This window comes from Ceratotherium simum, chromosome 37 (genome assembly GCF_057802395.1).
Source record: "Ceratotherium simum simum isolate JZ-2026a chromosome 37, ASM5780239v1, whole genome shotgun sequence".
Taxonomy (NCBI): Eukaryota; Metazoa; Chordata; class Mammalia; order Perissodactyla; family Rhinocerotidae; genus Ceratotherium; species Ceratotherium simum.
This window is the reverse complement of record NC_141936.1, coordinates 16131934-16148888: the sequence shown is the minus strand read 5'-3', so window position 1 is coordinate 16148888 and position 16955 is coordinate 16131934. Positions and strand designations below refer to the sequence as shown.

The following is a 16955-nucleotide window of genomic DNA, read 5'->3' as shown; positions in this document are numbered from 1 at the left end:
TTACCAGGATTGAATAATACAATGTAGGTAGAGCAGGTGGTCCAGAGAGGATGCTAATACATGGTAGCTACTGTTTCTGCCCTATGTCCAGATCAGACATAACAAAACCTAAATTAGGCAACAGAGTAACAAGCAGGGAACATTTTATTGTACGCATACTCTCAAAAAAAACACAAAAACAGAACCCACAAACAGGAGCAAAGAACAAAGTTTTCTAACTCTCTTGGATACACAGGGTACCATATCTTATGGAAACATAGCTAGTACAAGACAAAATGTACTAATCAACACTGCCCTTTGCTTCCCCAGTCAAAAAGCCTATAGAGAAAAACACTCTAAATTGTATTCTAATATAAATTTGTTGCACAATTAAACTTCAACTTACTCAAAGAGTTACTGTACAGTAAACTGCAGAAAATAGAGTAGGCATTCAATAATCTGCTCACAATTAACAATTAAGCAATAGACACTTGAATAAATATAGCATGTATTACTTATTTGTTAAACCTCACATTTATAATGAGCAGATGGTTTATCATTAGTAACTGGTTTCTTACATTTTAGGAGACACCAGATCCAGTAACGAAAGTAGAAAATAATTTAATGAAAACTGATTTTAGAAAATATCTCCTTGGGTCTGAGCCACTATGGTATTTATTACATACTTAGGCCAGTTTCAACAGTTTAAAAATATAGGTGCTAACAAACTGAATTCTTTAGGGGGAGAACAAAGTGACAGATTCAAGAGCAATATTTTTTGTTTATATCCTCTAGGCAGCAGGACAGAACTAGGACATAGTAAACAGAGATTTACAATGTAATGAGTAATCTGTTTCCACCTAATGCTATAGGGGTATTTGCACTAATAAAGGGCAATTTTAAAACATGTTTACAATGAAGAATTGGCATTCCTTATCACAGACATACTAATCTCAACATAAGGATCTTCTCTAACATTCTGTACTTCTTAATCCCTATTTGTACAAATTAGCGTGAGTATTCAGGAATGGAAAAACCAGTAAACCATTACTTGAAGAACGATTTTAAATGACCTGTTTAAAAGTAACGCGGTCAAAATAAGGCAATAACTAGACGTCTAGCTGTACTTTCCTTATGTGCCCAGTCAGTAAAATTCAGAAAATAATTTTTTCCCACCTCTATAAAAAATATTACCCCATTTGCTACCTAGTGTATGCTGGAGAAAAGGCAAGCCTACCGTGTGTTTTAAAAAGAAAAATGAAAATAGGCTCTGGTGGAGAGAAAACAATATTGAAACATTCTCCTTTCCTTTGCTGGATACCCTGCTCTAATTCTTCCTTAAATAGACCTTTCCTCCTTGACTTATGTTAGCTTAATCCCTTAGGAGGCCCTATAACAATCTTATACTCTCTATGGAACACCGGGTTTTTCATTAACAATTTTTTAAAACAAAACAAGTTTGAAAGCTATGGGGTATTCTCCGCAGCTGCGATATTTTGCTCGGTCTACCACAGACATTATAAAATCACATTTTACAGAAGTTAAAGGAAAATAAAACCACAGTTCAGCACTCTTCAACATGGCAAGGAATAGATCATATTCTATTTTCCTTTCCGGACTCCATAGGGATAGCACCTTGGTACGAGCCGAACCATGAACTGAACTAAAGCTAATGTTCAACGTTGCCGTTTACAAGTTACCACCACTTGGTTCTTCTTCCAGACTATGTTATTAATACACATTTTGCAAAGAGCCTCGGAAAAGTTTTTAAAGGAAACATCTTTTTCAGGTGATATAACACAAAAATTATAAGAAGCAACAAAACTCTCAGTCTTATTTCTGAAGGCAAGTCAACTTTTAATGCAGTTCATTCTAGAACATGATGTGCCTGGCCGCCTTCTCTTTCCTTATTACTTGTGTCACTTGGCCATTAAGAAGACATCTTAGTTTAGTTGCCTGTCTTAAATATTACAGTCCCTCTCAGCTGCTGTTAAAAAACAAATTTAGTCCCTTAGTTGTATCACATAGAACGACCATGTTGTCTTGATGTGATCCCAACACAGAGACGCAGTTGTGAGTTTTTATCAATATCCACTAGTAAGACTAACAAAAATACTGTTGCTATTTCTAAATTTATGCTTAAAAAAGTAGGCCTCTTTCCACTCACTTCCATAGCCCTACAGTAATAGATACAATTACTACTGTTAAAAACAATCAATCAAATAAATATTTGAATATTAAAAGACAGGCTCCCCACCCCCCACCTCTTCCCCATCCAGGTACTAAGTGGCCAAACACTTTTAAAATGCATTTGACACAAGAGATTTTGCTAGTTGTTATGAAAGCGATTTACAAGTTAGGAATGACTGTGCAGGACCTGGTTAACAACTACTGCTCTGGGTTACCAACTGCTCTCTACGAAATAATAATAATATTAGTTACGACTAAAAGTCAATGGAGTTTCAAAAGCTTTGGACTTCTTTTCTGAGGTGTATATTAAATTGCTACACTATCACAGGGGCTCATCTTGGAACTACAAATAGAATGCGCCTTTTAGGAGAACTGGGCTGTTCCACGGAACAGACTGATCACTTCCCATCACAATCATGCTGGTAGCTGGCTTTTCCGTTAGTCATTACTAATTGCAATGAGGAAAAGTCAGGCGGCTTGTGTGACTCCCATGTTAACAGCACCATAAAAACGCTTTGTCCTCAGAGCACATTTGGGGGAAAGGGAAGAACGTGGACTGCCTTGGTTAATATAGAAATTTTATAACTCCCTTAGTAACAACTGGGAATGTTCGCCCATGGTATATTGGCTGGAAGAGAAACAACTGAGCAGGCCAACGCTAAGGGCACTACCTGAAGAGAACAGACATCTTGAAGAATTTCGTCAATAACTAAGTGTAGAGACTAGTCACATACAGCCAGCAACCAAGGAGGGATCTCTGGGTTCTTAAGTTCTTATTGCACCCCTCAAGAAAGAGAACAAGTCCTCCTTCCCCTTAATTCCTGCTCTAACCACAGAGCCGTAGGAGCCCTCGGAGGGCCAGAAGTCTGTGTGTACTTGGAACTGCTTCAAGAAAGTTCTAAGCATTAAATTTTTTGCTCAATATTTTTCCTCTAAAACTCCCATTTGCTAAATTATTCTTTCAGTACACATTAGCTCTTTGTTCATGAAGAAGTCTCGCTGAAGTAATTCCATTCCTCAGGGAACCACTACAGGTGAACCTTTTCCATATTAGTCCCCACAGGTAGTTCCACGAATGCCCAAAAACACACCTTTACACTTTTTTCTTTTTAAAAATGCGGACTTGTTTTTTAGTGGTTACTGTCCATCATGTGACAGTGACTGTGGAGCTCAGGGAGGGATGGCATTTGGTGACGGTTGTGCTGGTAAGGTGCGGACCTCGCCCAGCTCCCGGATCAACGTGGAGAAAACCCGGTCGCCAGGCTGCAGCCCACCACAGGCGTCATATCCCATATCTGCAAGAGAAATAAGACGCTGGAGAAGGCAGCACTGACCACGTGGCCTAAAAGCTAGCGTCGACACTGCAAACAGCTGTTAAACTTGAAGAGGGATCAAAATAACTCGTTCCCTCATTCTCTTCCTTCACTACAAAACTTTGTAGTTATAAAACAACATAGTTCATTAAAACATGAAAACAGCTTGTACGTAGTATCTTCACACCTGAAAATTACATCATCATAATGTTTTACTATAAATTTAATTTTATTTTTAATAAAAAGCTCACTGGGAAAAAGCCCATTTTTTTTCTATTATGAAATAAAATATGTCATAGTTTCACAACTCAAGAGTGGTACTAAGTATAAAATACTGACTCTCAGTTTCTGTGTTAAACCCAGGGATTTAATGAAAAAATGTGTGGTTATTTCTTACAACTAGGAAGCCTTCTGCCCAGGATGAAAGTAGCATTACCAAGGGAAGGAATGAACCAGAGAAAGGGGTCAGCTAAGACGCAGGCCAGCTGGGGAGGGAGAAACCCTGGGGCTAGCTCTGGGAGGAGAGCAACAGAGGGTGCCCGGCCCCTACCAGCTCACTCAAAAGACTGATGTAGAAAATGGAATACCACGGAACGAGCCACCGCCAAGAGCATGGAAACTCACAAACATGGAATGTGTTACTCAGGGCTAACTGGCTATAGGTTGCTTATGAAAGGGAAGGCAAGCTTGCCAATCAGAAAGCGAGACTGGACTAGAAATATCTTACCCCCATTCATAGCATGATGATGGCGCAATCTACACTGAGATACGATGCTAATCGCGACAATGAAGCAGGTTACCTTTACAACTCGATCGGTCCCACAGGTCACCATCAGTCCCCTAGCCACGTCCATGGACATGTGGGAAATGTTATGTTTTCCTTCATGAAATGTTGCTAGAGAAGTCCGACTAGCAAAGAGAAAAGAGACCATTTAAAACCCACCTGCTCCTAGAGCTAAGGGATAAGTTTTCTTAGCAACATAAAGGAAGTACGTACAATAACAATGTTAAAATTTGCTCCTAAAAATGTGGCTAGTTTGGAAAACTAACTTTCTAATTAAAGGATGACAGAACGCATGGTAAAGTTGCAAGACTGTTTTGTAAAAGGTTATATAAAACTCTCCAAATCACTGATTTTTATCTTTTCAGTGGAAAGGCTGATATATTCCTAGACATAAAAACAAGAACCTTTAATATAGAAGAGGAACTACTCCACATGAGATCATACAGTGAGGGCAAAACATTTATGGGAAGGCTGCAGGCCTCCCCCGAGGCCTCTGCCATCCACGGGGCAGCACCCTCTCACAGCTGGCTCTCCCTCTGCTCTGAAGCCCGCAGCCCCAGCCTCCACCACGAGATCTTTGGCCACCACCAGTGCTGCCACACCAGCTTTCCAACCTGGGCCTCTGCCAAGGTTTACTTGTCTACTACTTTCAAAGATGACTCAAAGGGAAGGGGGAAAACAGCGGTTCTGCCCTAATGGATCTCCCTGAGTAGGGACAGAAGGGAGAACACACAGATTTGTCTCACACACCAATAGCTATTTAAGAACAGATTGCTAGATCAGATTTTTGCAGAAGAAAGAACACTGGTCTCTAGAGTTTTCCCACTAATTAAATGTCCAGGCACATGTGGGCAAAGGTCGGAGCACTGGATGCTTTTGTGGAGAGCCAGTTCAGCCACTGCAACAGTGTGAACGTGGCCTTGACCCTGCACCGCACCCTGAGTGGTGCCGGGGCTCAGGAATGTCCGCTCAGCTGCCAGACTTGTCTTAGCAACGCCATTCCTCTCAGTGTTCCGGAGAAATCTGTCTTAAGTCACAAAGCTAGGACAAAATCCTCTCTTTACAAACTGTTTAGGAAATCGGGAAGAGACAAGCAAGTGGGTAGAAATACACCCGTGTCATCCCTCAGGCTCCTCCCACTGCAGATGCACAGTAAGACAGAGACACGCAACACTCACTCCTCGTCTTTGATGGACTCGTAACAGGAATCACACACCCGGACCTGGAACTCGAATCCCATGACCGGGTAGCTCGAGCGCTTGCTGCTGCACTTGCCACAGACGGCCTGCCCGCACTTCCTGCAGTGATGCTTCAGGACGACCAGAAGGAGGAAAAGGACGAGTGTCACTTTGCTTTAATGCACGTGGCTTCCCTTCAGAGTAGGGGGATGGGAGTGGGGAAGACTTGCCTTGAATTATAATCATCCCAATACAACGTATCAATGAACACACAAAAGGTAGACAATTTCAACACCTGTCAAGGATTTCCACATATGCTTGCTTTATTGGTCAAATACTGCTTTTTACTCATCCATATTGTCCAAACATTATTAAACATCCAAACATTATTAAAACCAAGTTCAAGTTCGTTTAGGAGCCCAAATGACTACAGATTTCAGTAGGGAAAAATCTATTCCTATGTCAGAGAAAAGTTTTGAAATAAAGTTTTAAATGTAATATGCCCTCATTAAGAAACAAATATCCATAATCATATGTTTTACTATTTCTTTTAATCTTTCAAATTGTGATTCTGGAAATAAGCTTCAAGAACATTCCAAAATAGTCCAGTTATTATTACTAATTTTGACATACAGGAGTCCCCCCTTACCTGCAGGGCATATGTTCCAAGACCCCCAGTGGATGCCTGAAACCCCAGATAGTACCAAACGCTATATATACTATATTTTTTCCTATACATACATACTTACGGTCAAGTTTAATTTATAAATTAGGAACAGTAAGGGGTTAACAATAACTTCTCTTTGGCATATCTGAATTGCCAGCATCCCTACTCCTGTGCTTTGGGACCATTAAGTAAAATAAGGGTGACTTGAACACAAGCACTGTGATATCCCCACAGCTGATTGGATAATCGAGACAGCTACTAACGGGCAGGTAGCTGATACAGTGGGGATAAGCTAGACAAAGGGATGATTCACATCCTGGGCGGGATGGAACAGGATAGCCCGGGATTTCATCACACTACTTACAATGGTGCACAACTTAAAATTTATGAATTGTTTATTTCTGGAATTTTCCATTGAATATTTTCAGACTGAGGCTGACTGTGGGTAATTGAAACCGTGGAAAGTGAAACCGTGGATAAGGGGGGACTACTATATTCTTTTACTACTAAAAGTTTCGTGACCTGCACCTTCCCCCTCTCTTCTATTAGTTGTTAACTCATAAGATTAAAATTACTTTCTTCATGTTTCCTTTAGAAGTAGGGACTATTTCACCCATCAGTTACAACGCACTAGTTACCACGAGACGTGCATTGTGAGGAGGAGGCTAACGACAGAATTCAGATGTTGTTTCAGAGCATTACAACGTTATGAGCGCTGAACTAATTCCTGCATTGGCTGCCAGACTCATATTAGACCTTGCTGTAGAGCCGCTTTGTAAGCAAAATCAAAGAAAATTTAACAGACATAAACTTTAGGCCAATCCCTCATAGAGGTGCAACCAGTAATAAAAGGAACAAAACCAGCATTCTTTTTCACTTACCTGCATAATTCATATTCAACCTGAGTGAGTGGCTAACTTCAAGGCTGCTGCAGAAATACATCTTTTTGTAGAACTTTAGTATTACATGAATACCTCCTTATAAGAGTATCTTTGAAATCTACAGGCTATTTGGGATATGCTTCTTTAATGAAAAAAATGAAAAATAGTACTTGAAACATGCTTAATAAAAATGCTCCAGGTACACTTATACGGAACAATTTATGAATAACCTAAAACTCTCAGTGTCAGAGTATTCCAGTAAAGTCTAAATTGTGACTTTCTATCAGTCTTTGAAAGCATAAAGCTTATAATCATATGCCCTAATTGATTCTAATTTTGTGCTTAGCTAGTATAAAACACTGAATTTAACAAGCAATAGTCTAAACTGAAAGACGTTTTTCTCTATTTACAAATAGGCTCTCAGGGTTTTCTGTGCGTCCTGGCTTTTCCAATGCAGAACAAGTGATGGAATAATTAGGTAACAGTGTCGCTGGCCCCAGGAAAGGTCCTGCTCATTGTTAGTCACACAACGATAGTGATATAAAAAATGTAGGAATTCACAGCATTTACAGGGAAAAGTGTGATTCCAAACAAAACGACAGATTACACAAATAAAATCTATGACTAACCCAGTGCCGAGCCCACGCTGGCTACTCACCTGTCTCAACCCCAGCGTCTTTGTGTCCCACATCTGCTTTATGTTCCAGAAAAAGGGCTGCTCACATTTCTGACAAGAATCACTTTCTAACCACTGAGGAGCCTGGGAGAGGAGAAAGTGAAAGCCAATGTCAGTGCTCTGCACGTTTACACTGATTTTTCAGAAATTAATATGACCATTCCAGACCTTCTTGGGGTTAGCATTTTAAAAACTACCTCAATATATTATAGCTGTTGCCATGTTCAATATTACGTTTGTGTTTTGGGTAATCTTTATAATTTTAGCAATGTTAAAAAAATCTTTATAATTTTAGCAATGTTCAATTTTTAATCTATAGACAGGAGGGAGCAATACAATTTTCATTGTGAACTCTTACGGGATGTCTTTATATATTTGTTTTTTATGCCAAAGTTGTTTGATATCTACATCCGGTTGAGTAAAAACCCATTTCTTGTAGAATCTGGGGAACTACCACTTGTGCAGGCTTGTGGGGTCACAGGTGACTAACAGGAGAGTTCTTCATGGGGGCAGGGGGGTTATCATCTCAGACAGATCAGCCTCCTCTCCTTTTCCAGCTCTCACAAGGGGGTCCCTTCCTCCCGGGTGCCACACAGCCAGCCCGCAGACCTCCATTCCAGGAGTGAACTCTCTGAGCTGTAATTCCTTACATCCATTTCTCCCCTCCCACTAACCTATGAATTTTTCATGGGTCTTACTCATTTTTCTATATGTACAGCCTGTCACAGAGGAGATTCTCAATGAACTTCTGTTGAAACAGAGCAATTAAATTCTCCAAATTACTTTACTGAGAACTTAGAAAACATTTCTCTAAACAAAACATTACAGATTGTACCCGATTACAAGATGAACCTGTTAAAAGCCTATTTAACCTCAGTCACTTATCTTCATACACATATAAAAAAATGGTAGAAAATACTGTCTATAAATTAAACCAAAGATTATGAAGTAAAAAATAATCTTTTCTTGATCTTGAAAGTTTACACTCAAGAAAAATATATCTGATAAGAGAAGCCAAAGATGAGAGAATTTCTCCCAATGATGGGAGAATCACCGAGACCGAATTACACTGACCCTTATAAAATACGCAGTGAAGATAGAGGGCTTTATAGAGATTTTGAAGGGGATTTCTGCTGGTTTAAAGGATTGTCCCTCGTTCTTTATTTTGTTTCCTATTGCATCTAAACTTCCGGCCTTCCTATTTCTTATTTTAGATAGGTCACAGGAATGTTTCTACACATATAGCCATTAGAAAGGTCTTTCTTTTGGGGCGGGAGGGAAGGCGCTCACAAACAGAAGAAGTGGGCTGAGACAGAAGAGAGGTTTCTTTAAACAACTGGGGAAATGCTGGAAAAGAGAAGGGAGGACAGAAAGGGTGATAAAGAGATGCGTATCCGCATGAGGAAGATGACTATCCTGATGTAGAATTACTTCTTTGTTTCTGTGATCACTGGAAGAGAGAAGGCAGTTCGGGAAAGCAGCCAGGGAACAACATCCCTGAGAAAGAAAGACGGTAATATGGATGACACAGTGGGTTGTGGGGCCAACAGTGTGGGGGTGTTTAACTGCAGGGGGAAGGAAAAGCTGCCTAGTCTCATGTTTGCGACACACGCCTGTGTAACTCCTGCACAGTCACACACGTGTGGAACAGTCACACGGAACAAAAGCAGTGCAAAGATGTCTTCACGACAGCAATGTTCAAGTACGAGCATACACCTCATGAGGCTGTGAGCATTAACCAAGCTGACATTTGTGAAGTGTTCTGCAAAGTGCCTGGTTTACAGCAATGTCATGTAAGTCCAGGCAGTGTGCCAAGTGTTTCATATGCCCCATTTTACTTGATTTTCAACACAACCCTAGGAGATACGCAGCAACATTACCCCCATTTTACAGGCAAAGAAACCGCGGCTCAGAGATTGAAACAGCCGTCCCTGTCAGTTAGTGGGTGGAGATGCTGGGAGATCCAGAGGTCCAGCTGAGTCCCTATGCTCTACACAGCGTCCGTAAATGGGTCCTATTCATTTCACCACATGAGGGTCTCCAAACACAGTGCTGGGCACAACAACCAACAGAACTGAGTCGTCGCCCTTGGAAAGCACGATTCTGTCTAAGGGTTTAAGAAAGAATATTACTTGGCTGAGCTGGAAGGTGCAGGGTCACAAGGGAAGAAAAATATGCTGAAATCATTTTTACTTGTGAGATAAACTAAAAAACAAAACAGAAATAAACAGACTTTTTAGAATATATTTTGATATAAGAAATACTCATAATTTGTTTCTTTTAACAGCATTAAATGTTATGCTGGAAGCTATCAGGAACCATCCCATTATATGCTTATTCTCTAAGAAGAAAAAGTTTTGTTTTGTGCTGAGAAGGGCAAGAGAGAACATTAATCAAGCAACCTGACTGTTGCACTGTCTTTTCTACATTTTCTTCCATCTGCCTCATCTGGACAAAGATGACGTAACAGGAACGGTCCCCCTGCACCGCTGCTACCAATTACTGCGCTAATCTATTCTGCACTACTGTGTAAAATATGTTATATTCTGTGACCTACTCATTTAAAATGAAGTTCTCTTTTCAAGAGGACTCATTCTAATTACTTCTACTTGCTCATTTATGTCTCACGCCCACTTCCAGAAAGGAGCCCCTCTAACTATGACCTGGCAGGGAGGCCAGTTTGCTTCCACCCTGCTGGTGGGGGCTGACAGCCACAGGGGGCTGGAAGTGCTCCAGTCAGTATTTCCAGGTGACTCAGAAAGAAATTCCAGGCGAGCATTGTGGGGCTGGAGAATCCGGGATTAATCCTCTCTGCCCTTGCCTAAGGAAGTCCCACAAACTGTACAAAACCCTAACTCAGGGTCAGAATCTTATAGATCACAGGCTGCTTACTTCTTCTGCACTAATATTTATTCAGCTGGTTAAAAAAAAAAAAATCTATTAAAAATGATGCATTAGGGGCTGGCCCGGTGGTGTAGTGGTTAAGTGCGTGCGCTCCACCGCAGCGGCCCAAGGGTTCGCAGGTTCGGATCCCGGGAGCGCACCAACGCACCGCTTGGCAAGCCATGCTGTGGCGGCGTCTCATATAAAGTAGAGGAGGATGGGCACAGATGTTAGCTCAGGGCCAGTCTTCCCCAGCAAAAAGAGGAGGATTGGCATCGGATGTTAGCTCAGGGCTGATCTTCCTCACAAAAAAAAAAAAAAATGATGCATCTTTTTGACACAATTTGCTTTTCCACCAACACTGTCAACCACCAAGACAGATAAGCTAGTAAAGCAAAATGTGTTGCCAGCCAGTATGCACGTGATTTGGCCTAATCTTCCATGAATGACTAAAAGGAAGAGAACTGCCCACACAGGAAGCACCTTGAATGATGGGACTGCCTTCTTCCCCTAGATGTACAAATAAACTCTACAGTCATGTAACCTTGAAGGTAAGAACCCTGCTTCTACTTTCTATTTTCCCTAAAATAACTTACTCAGGATAAGAACAGTGGATTGAAATCCAAGTTGTTAAACCCTTGGAAGACCCACTGGTAGCCCTGGGCCCCCGTGGTCTCCTCCCTCACAATCCAGGGAACACGTCCTCTGAGCTTTCCGCTCTCCCAGAATAAGACTGAAAAATGACAGGTCAAGAGTCCAGAAGACAGAACAGTAAACTAGCTGTTCTTGACGCATATAACCAGCAGTTGATAAATATAAACCACAGTTCAAGTAAATCTTTGTGAAGAAAGTACTACAAATTCTGTAATATTAAGCCAATGTTTTATATGTTTAAAAACAAGTTACTCTATGCTTTACCAAAAGATTTGTAGAAAATCCAGAAAAAGAAATGAGCCAGTAAACATGTCATCAAGATTTCCTCTATTTGACTTGTCTTACAAGATCACTAAAGAAAACTAGCAATCAGTACTTCTCCATATCACGGACTGCATTTTATTATTTATAGGGTAGTCTATTTCCTTCACTAGATTATAAGCTTCCTACAGGCAAGAATCTTTGTGTATAGAATATGGTAGCCAAAATCTGGAAATGCGCAACATCACTGTTTTTTTAAATAGATTGAACCCCCTTGATTACTTCTGCTATGATACACTAAAGATGCAAAATCAGATGCAAGTAATCAGAGACAACACAAAGCAGACACGCGCAGGGGTTGGTGAGGATGCTGCAGTCACACCCGGCATCCACAGCAACGGTGCATAGCACATTGACCTGTACATCGTATGAAGGACAGCTGAACAAATCGTGTAATGTCACACAACATATATGTATTGCAATGCAATATCAATAAACCATATATGATGTCTATTCATCTAAGTTTCCAGAATTTATGGTCACCCTGTAGGCACTCAATAAATGCTTCTGAAGTTAAACTATAATTCCCAAACATCCCTCATATTCTAAAATCTTCTCTGGCATCAACTCGTTTGCTATCTCCATCACAGGTTGCAGATGCCATTTGGACAAGACAGATAACACCCAGGCTGGCAGAGGCGAAAATGGAAATCCTGCCTGGAAATCATCTGACAACATCTATAAAAAGCCTTAAGAAGGTATATATCATTGGCCCAGAAGGTCTATTTTCAGAATTTTGTCTGAGATAAAAAACTGAACAATCACACAATGACAAGGTCAAGAATGTTCACTGCAGCATTATTTAAAATAGAAAAAGTTGCTCATAGATACAGACAACAGATTGGTGGTTGCTAGAGGCAGGGAGTGGGTGTGGGCAAAATGGGTGAAGAGGGTATGAACAAAAAAAGGTACAAACTTCCAGTTATTTTATAAAATAAGTAAAAGTCATGGGGATGTAACCTATAGCATGGTGACCATAGTTAATAATACCGTATTGTGTATTTGAAAGTTGCTTAGAGAGCAGATCTTAAAAGTTCTCATCACAAGATAAAAAATTTTATAACTATGTACGGTGATGGATGTTGACTAGACTTATTGTGGTGATCATTTCACAATATATACAAATATTGAATCATTATGCTGTACACCTGAAACTAATATAATGTTATATGTCAATTGTAAGTCAATTAAAAAAAAAAAACAGAGATTGTTTAGACAATTAGAGCATCTGACTAAAGAACTGGAAGAGACCTCAGAAGTCATCTCCCTCAACTATTCCACTCTATGGAAGAGAGAACGGCCACTCAGGGAAACTAAGGCACTTATCTAAACAAGGTCACACAACTAGTTAGTGGTCCAAACAAGTTGGAACTCAGGTCTCCTGAAAAAAACACTAGGACAACATGGCCTCAGTGGAGAGAATTCAGTGGAAAATGAAAGCAGAAAAGAGGTATATTATCCCAGAAAACTGTCAGGCTCCTAGCTATGTCCCAGTGCTAGTCCCTGGTGCACCCACAGGGTTTGCATAATAGATATGCTGTGGGAGCACCCTAGTGCTGTGGAGGTTCTCGTGCAGTCCAGTCTCTGGATAGGCTGGAGACTGTCTCCAGGGTCCTCTCAGTGTATTTCTCAAGGTTGAACATCAGCCTAAACGCTCAGCTAAAGCTGTGTGCACTGCTTGTCACTGTGGAGCAGAGGATACAGTGCAACACGACACGCAGGACTCGTCAGACAACAACCAGCAAGCACACGAGTGAGGAGCTGGGACTGCCTGCACCTCGGTCGGCACGTACAGCCAGCATGGTGGAAAAGCGAGGGCAGCGTCTTGGGGATGTCTGCTGATGAGCCTCGCCTTGCTCCCTCCTCTCACCTCCTCTCTGCTCACGTCCATGTTCCACACTGCAATTCCGCCGTCCGAGGAACAGGAGACGAGCTGCCTCGTGAGCTGAAGGTAACATAGCGACTGCACCCTGTCACTGCAAACAACACACACAACAGTCACTTGTCTCGATGTGGAAGAACACAGAAATCGTCTTCAGTGAGGCTCAAGTCTCTCCCCTCGTTGGAATCAGCAATTGGCATTTTATCACTGACTAATTGATACGGTAAGATGGATTCTTATATAAACTTCACTCGGCATTCTATAACTTACATAGGATAACAGTTTCTACGAAATAAACGCTACTTTTAAATCAGCTGTTACAAACTGAGGTCAGAGATGAGAAGACGACTACAGCTTTCTGGACCAATCATCATGATTTCTTTTTCAGGCACACAAGATTTACCCACCTGTTCAGAAACAAAGAACAAAGGAGGTGTAACTCCCTTACTGGAAGACGTGCCATGAGAACAAGTAATCAAACACTACGGAGATTACTGTACACACACAGACACGTACACACATGCACACGCACACACACTGACGGGGTGAAGAAACCTGGCCCCTCCCTGCACGCTTATCAGGCTCCTCCTCTGGATGCCCTGGGAAACAGTCTCCTGGCCTGCAGACGTGTGTGGGAATCTTTCCTTGGCTACTTTTCAACTTGGTTCTGCTTACTGTAAACAGCGACAGGCTAACCAACAAGGAGGAAAGGAAAAGCCAGCGTTCCTTTTCCTTTCAAGCCTAGACGGCAAGCGCGTGAGCAGTACATCATCATAGCTTAGGTGAATACGACTGCGTCAAACCATACGTTACTTCTTAATGAAATACATTTTAGAATTTAAAAAAACGGGTTAGGCATCCAGTTCGAGAATTGCTTAGTACTACATTACACGCAGTCTTCCGTGGTCACAGTCCTCACCCGCAGTCTCTAACCCATGTGTGCCTTACTAAGAAGATATCTCAACGGGGTGACTCCTTGGGAGAGAAAGGTGGAAGCGCTCTTTGGACTACGAAGGAAGAGAATGCCATGCTCCCTTTTTGCTACAGAACACCAGACACTCAGGACTAACAGGAACGCGGGTAAAATAGGGCTGAGTGAGCCCTGTCAAATGGCCGTCTTAAAAGATGGGGTTTGGAGAAAGTGGTATCAGAATACTAATGCTTCCCCGGCCTCCCCCAACCTCAGATTCCGTCCCCGCCCCCACACACTGTCACGCACTGATGGCCCTGGAGCAAGAGCGTGCGGCCTTTCCTTCCTCCAATGTCCCACATGATGATGCTGTTGTCAGAGGCTCCGGAGAAGAGCAACCGCTGAACAGGGTCCCACCAGAGGCAGGCAATACTCCCTGGGGGGAGAGAGAGAGGGCGAGAGAGAGACGGGTTAAATATAAGCCGACACCAGGACAGACACATTTGACAGCTGAAGACTCAACCAGGACCAGCCGAGTCTTTATGTAAAAATGTATCTCTGTTGTACAAAGGGTCATTCAATACTTGATCATGAGTCACAGAGAAGACACAGCACATCCATTATCCGGAGCTGTAAGATGAGGATTTTCAGTTGTGCATCAAACTACTTTGAACACAAAGATGTTTAAAGAAGTTTTTCCTTGTTCTGTACCCAAAAATTATAAAATAGCTGTATATGAAAGGTTGGTTCAGAAAAAGATTTTGAAGGAAAAAAATAGCTAATATTTAATGAGAAAAGGCAGTGAAGTTGACCGTGGTCATCTTACATAAGATAAAAATCTAGATTATTCCAGGTCTCTAGGACCTTGCAGGCGTTTTACCCCAAGACACCTAAAAGAAGATTAAATGAAATGTCTCAGAAAAAAAGGTCTGTAGGTATACCACACAATTAGGCCAGAGAACTTAAGGAAAAAATTCAAACCTCACATTTCACACTCTGTATTGGCTAAACTTATCAAATTTGATACCCTTGGGGAAAGCTTTCTTTCTACAAATTCCTCTTTCAACAGATCTGTTCACTGTTCCACGGATTGCTGCTTGCCTAGAAAAATGTCGTTAATAAACTTAATAAAACTGAACCAGTCACACAAGCTAATAGTACTTTTGGTGAATATACAAAAAACGGATGAAGCCATATGCAAAAGCAAACAGAAACGAGTTTCTCACAGAAACTTAACAGAAGTGAAAAAGGCAGCACTCGGCAAAATTGGCTTTGGGTTCAGTTTTGCATAAATCCTGACCCTGTTTAACCCTATGCCCCACACTCTTCAGCTAGAGGCCTAACAGCAGATAAACGGGGTCTTTCTACACGAACACTACTGAGTAGTTACACGGACCCATTCTGTCCTTAGCAAGCACAGAATACTTAAGAGCCTGAGGGCCGTGAGACCTGTTAGTCGAAAGTGGTTTCTTCACGGGCTGTCCTTTCCTGCCCAGATCTATTCTCAATTACTGTTCTTCTCTTTCCCTTTTCCTCTACAAGGTTCCTGATCTGATAGACTTGATTTCACCTAAATAGATCAGCTAGAAAGCAGAGAGTACATTTAACTTGTTATACTTAAAACACTATTTTCGTACGCCAGTCCCTCATTAATTCTTTCAACAAATCCCTAATTCTTCAGTCTAAACCAAATTGCCTCAAAGCTTCTAATTTGTTACCCAATACAACTGAGTTTTAAAACCCCTCCACAGAGCCTCGCCAACACATTGCATTGTAGAAATAATGAAATTCCACCCAGTAACTCTCTTTCCTCAGGCCCTACACAAGAGGTGTTTCCTAAGTAGAGGGAACCAGCCCATACATTTCTTCTCATTGTATTGGTTTACCAGGTCTTGTTCAGTGGCCTAGAAACAGACAAATTAAAAAACAATAACAACATTCTTTCCAAAGTCTTACCATTTACAAGATATTTTAAAAGGTCTTCTGAAAATAACTCAGCTTAAAAAGGTAACATAATAGAAAGTATAATCCACACAAGCGATCTAGAAGGGATTTTGACAACACAAAACCCAACCCAAGACGCTACCTTCACTTAGTTTTCACTCTGAGATCTTTTGAGATCTAAATCCCATATCTGGCCAATCAAACTGAAATCTGACAGATCATAAGAAGTTGATCATTCATCAAACCACAGAACTGAGAACTAAATTTGGATGCCCAAATTAGGTGAAAAACCTGTGGGTGATGACACAGCCTACCTTCATGTCCTTTGAGGGTTGTAATGACTGAACAAGTGCTCTGTTCAAGCTTCAGCAGGGTGATCTGTCCAGAATAATCACCAACAAAAGCATATTGAGTATCAAAATCATATCTGTGGAGAAGCAGTCAAGGATATATAACACAATTCACCTCAAAATCCTCCCATAAAAGAGGTATCAGCTTTAGTCAAAGTTATAAAATAGAAAATGTGCATTTTAAAGAGACTAAGCACAAACTTAACACTACCACAAGGAAATGCCCAACTGAAAATCACAGAAATATGTAAATATTGAAGGAAAAAATTAATACAGCTGGAATTAGTGCGAAAATTAATATTCATTTATTCAACAAGAATTCACTGAGTACCTGTTACTACAC

At 41.1% G+C, this 16955-nt stretch overlaps 1 protein-coding gene across 1 annotated transcript in view; it reads right to left on the bottom strand.

Moving 5' to 3' along the window:
* Positions 1 to 126: 126 nt before the first annotated feature.
* The window catches only part of WDFY1 (WD repeat and FYVE domain containing 1), a 48735-nt gene continuing 31906 nt past the window's right edge, over positions 127 to 16955 (bottom strand). Inside the window, exons 6-12 of the mRNA XM_087424762.1 lie at positions 16577 to 16689; positions 14628 to 14754; positions 13397 to 13502; positions 7651 to 7752; positions 5445 to 5575; positions 4283 to 4391; positions 127 to 3464 (exon numbers count right to left, since the gene is read on the bottom strand). Coding sequence (XP_087280888.1) covers positions 3405 to 3464; positions 4283 to 4391; positions 5445 to 5575; positions 7651 to 7752; positions 13397 to 13502; positions 14628 to 14754; positions 16577 to 16689 — 748 coding nt within the window. The 3' untranslated portion in view covers positions 127 to 3404. The remainder of the gene's footprint in view (positions 3465 to 4282; positions 4392 to 5444; positions 5576 to 7650; positions 7753 to 13396; positions 13503 to 14627; positions 14755 to 16576; positions 16690 to 16955) is intronic.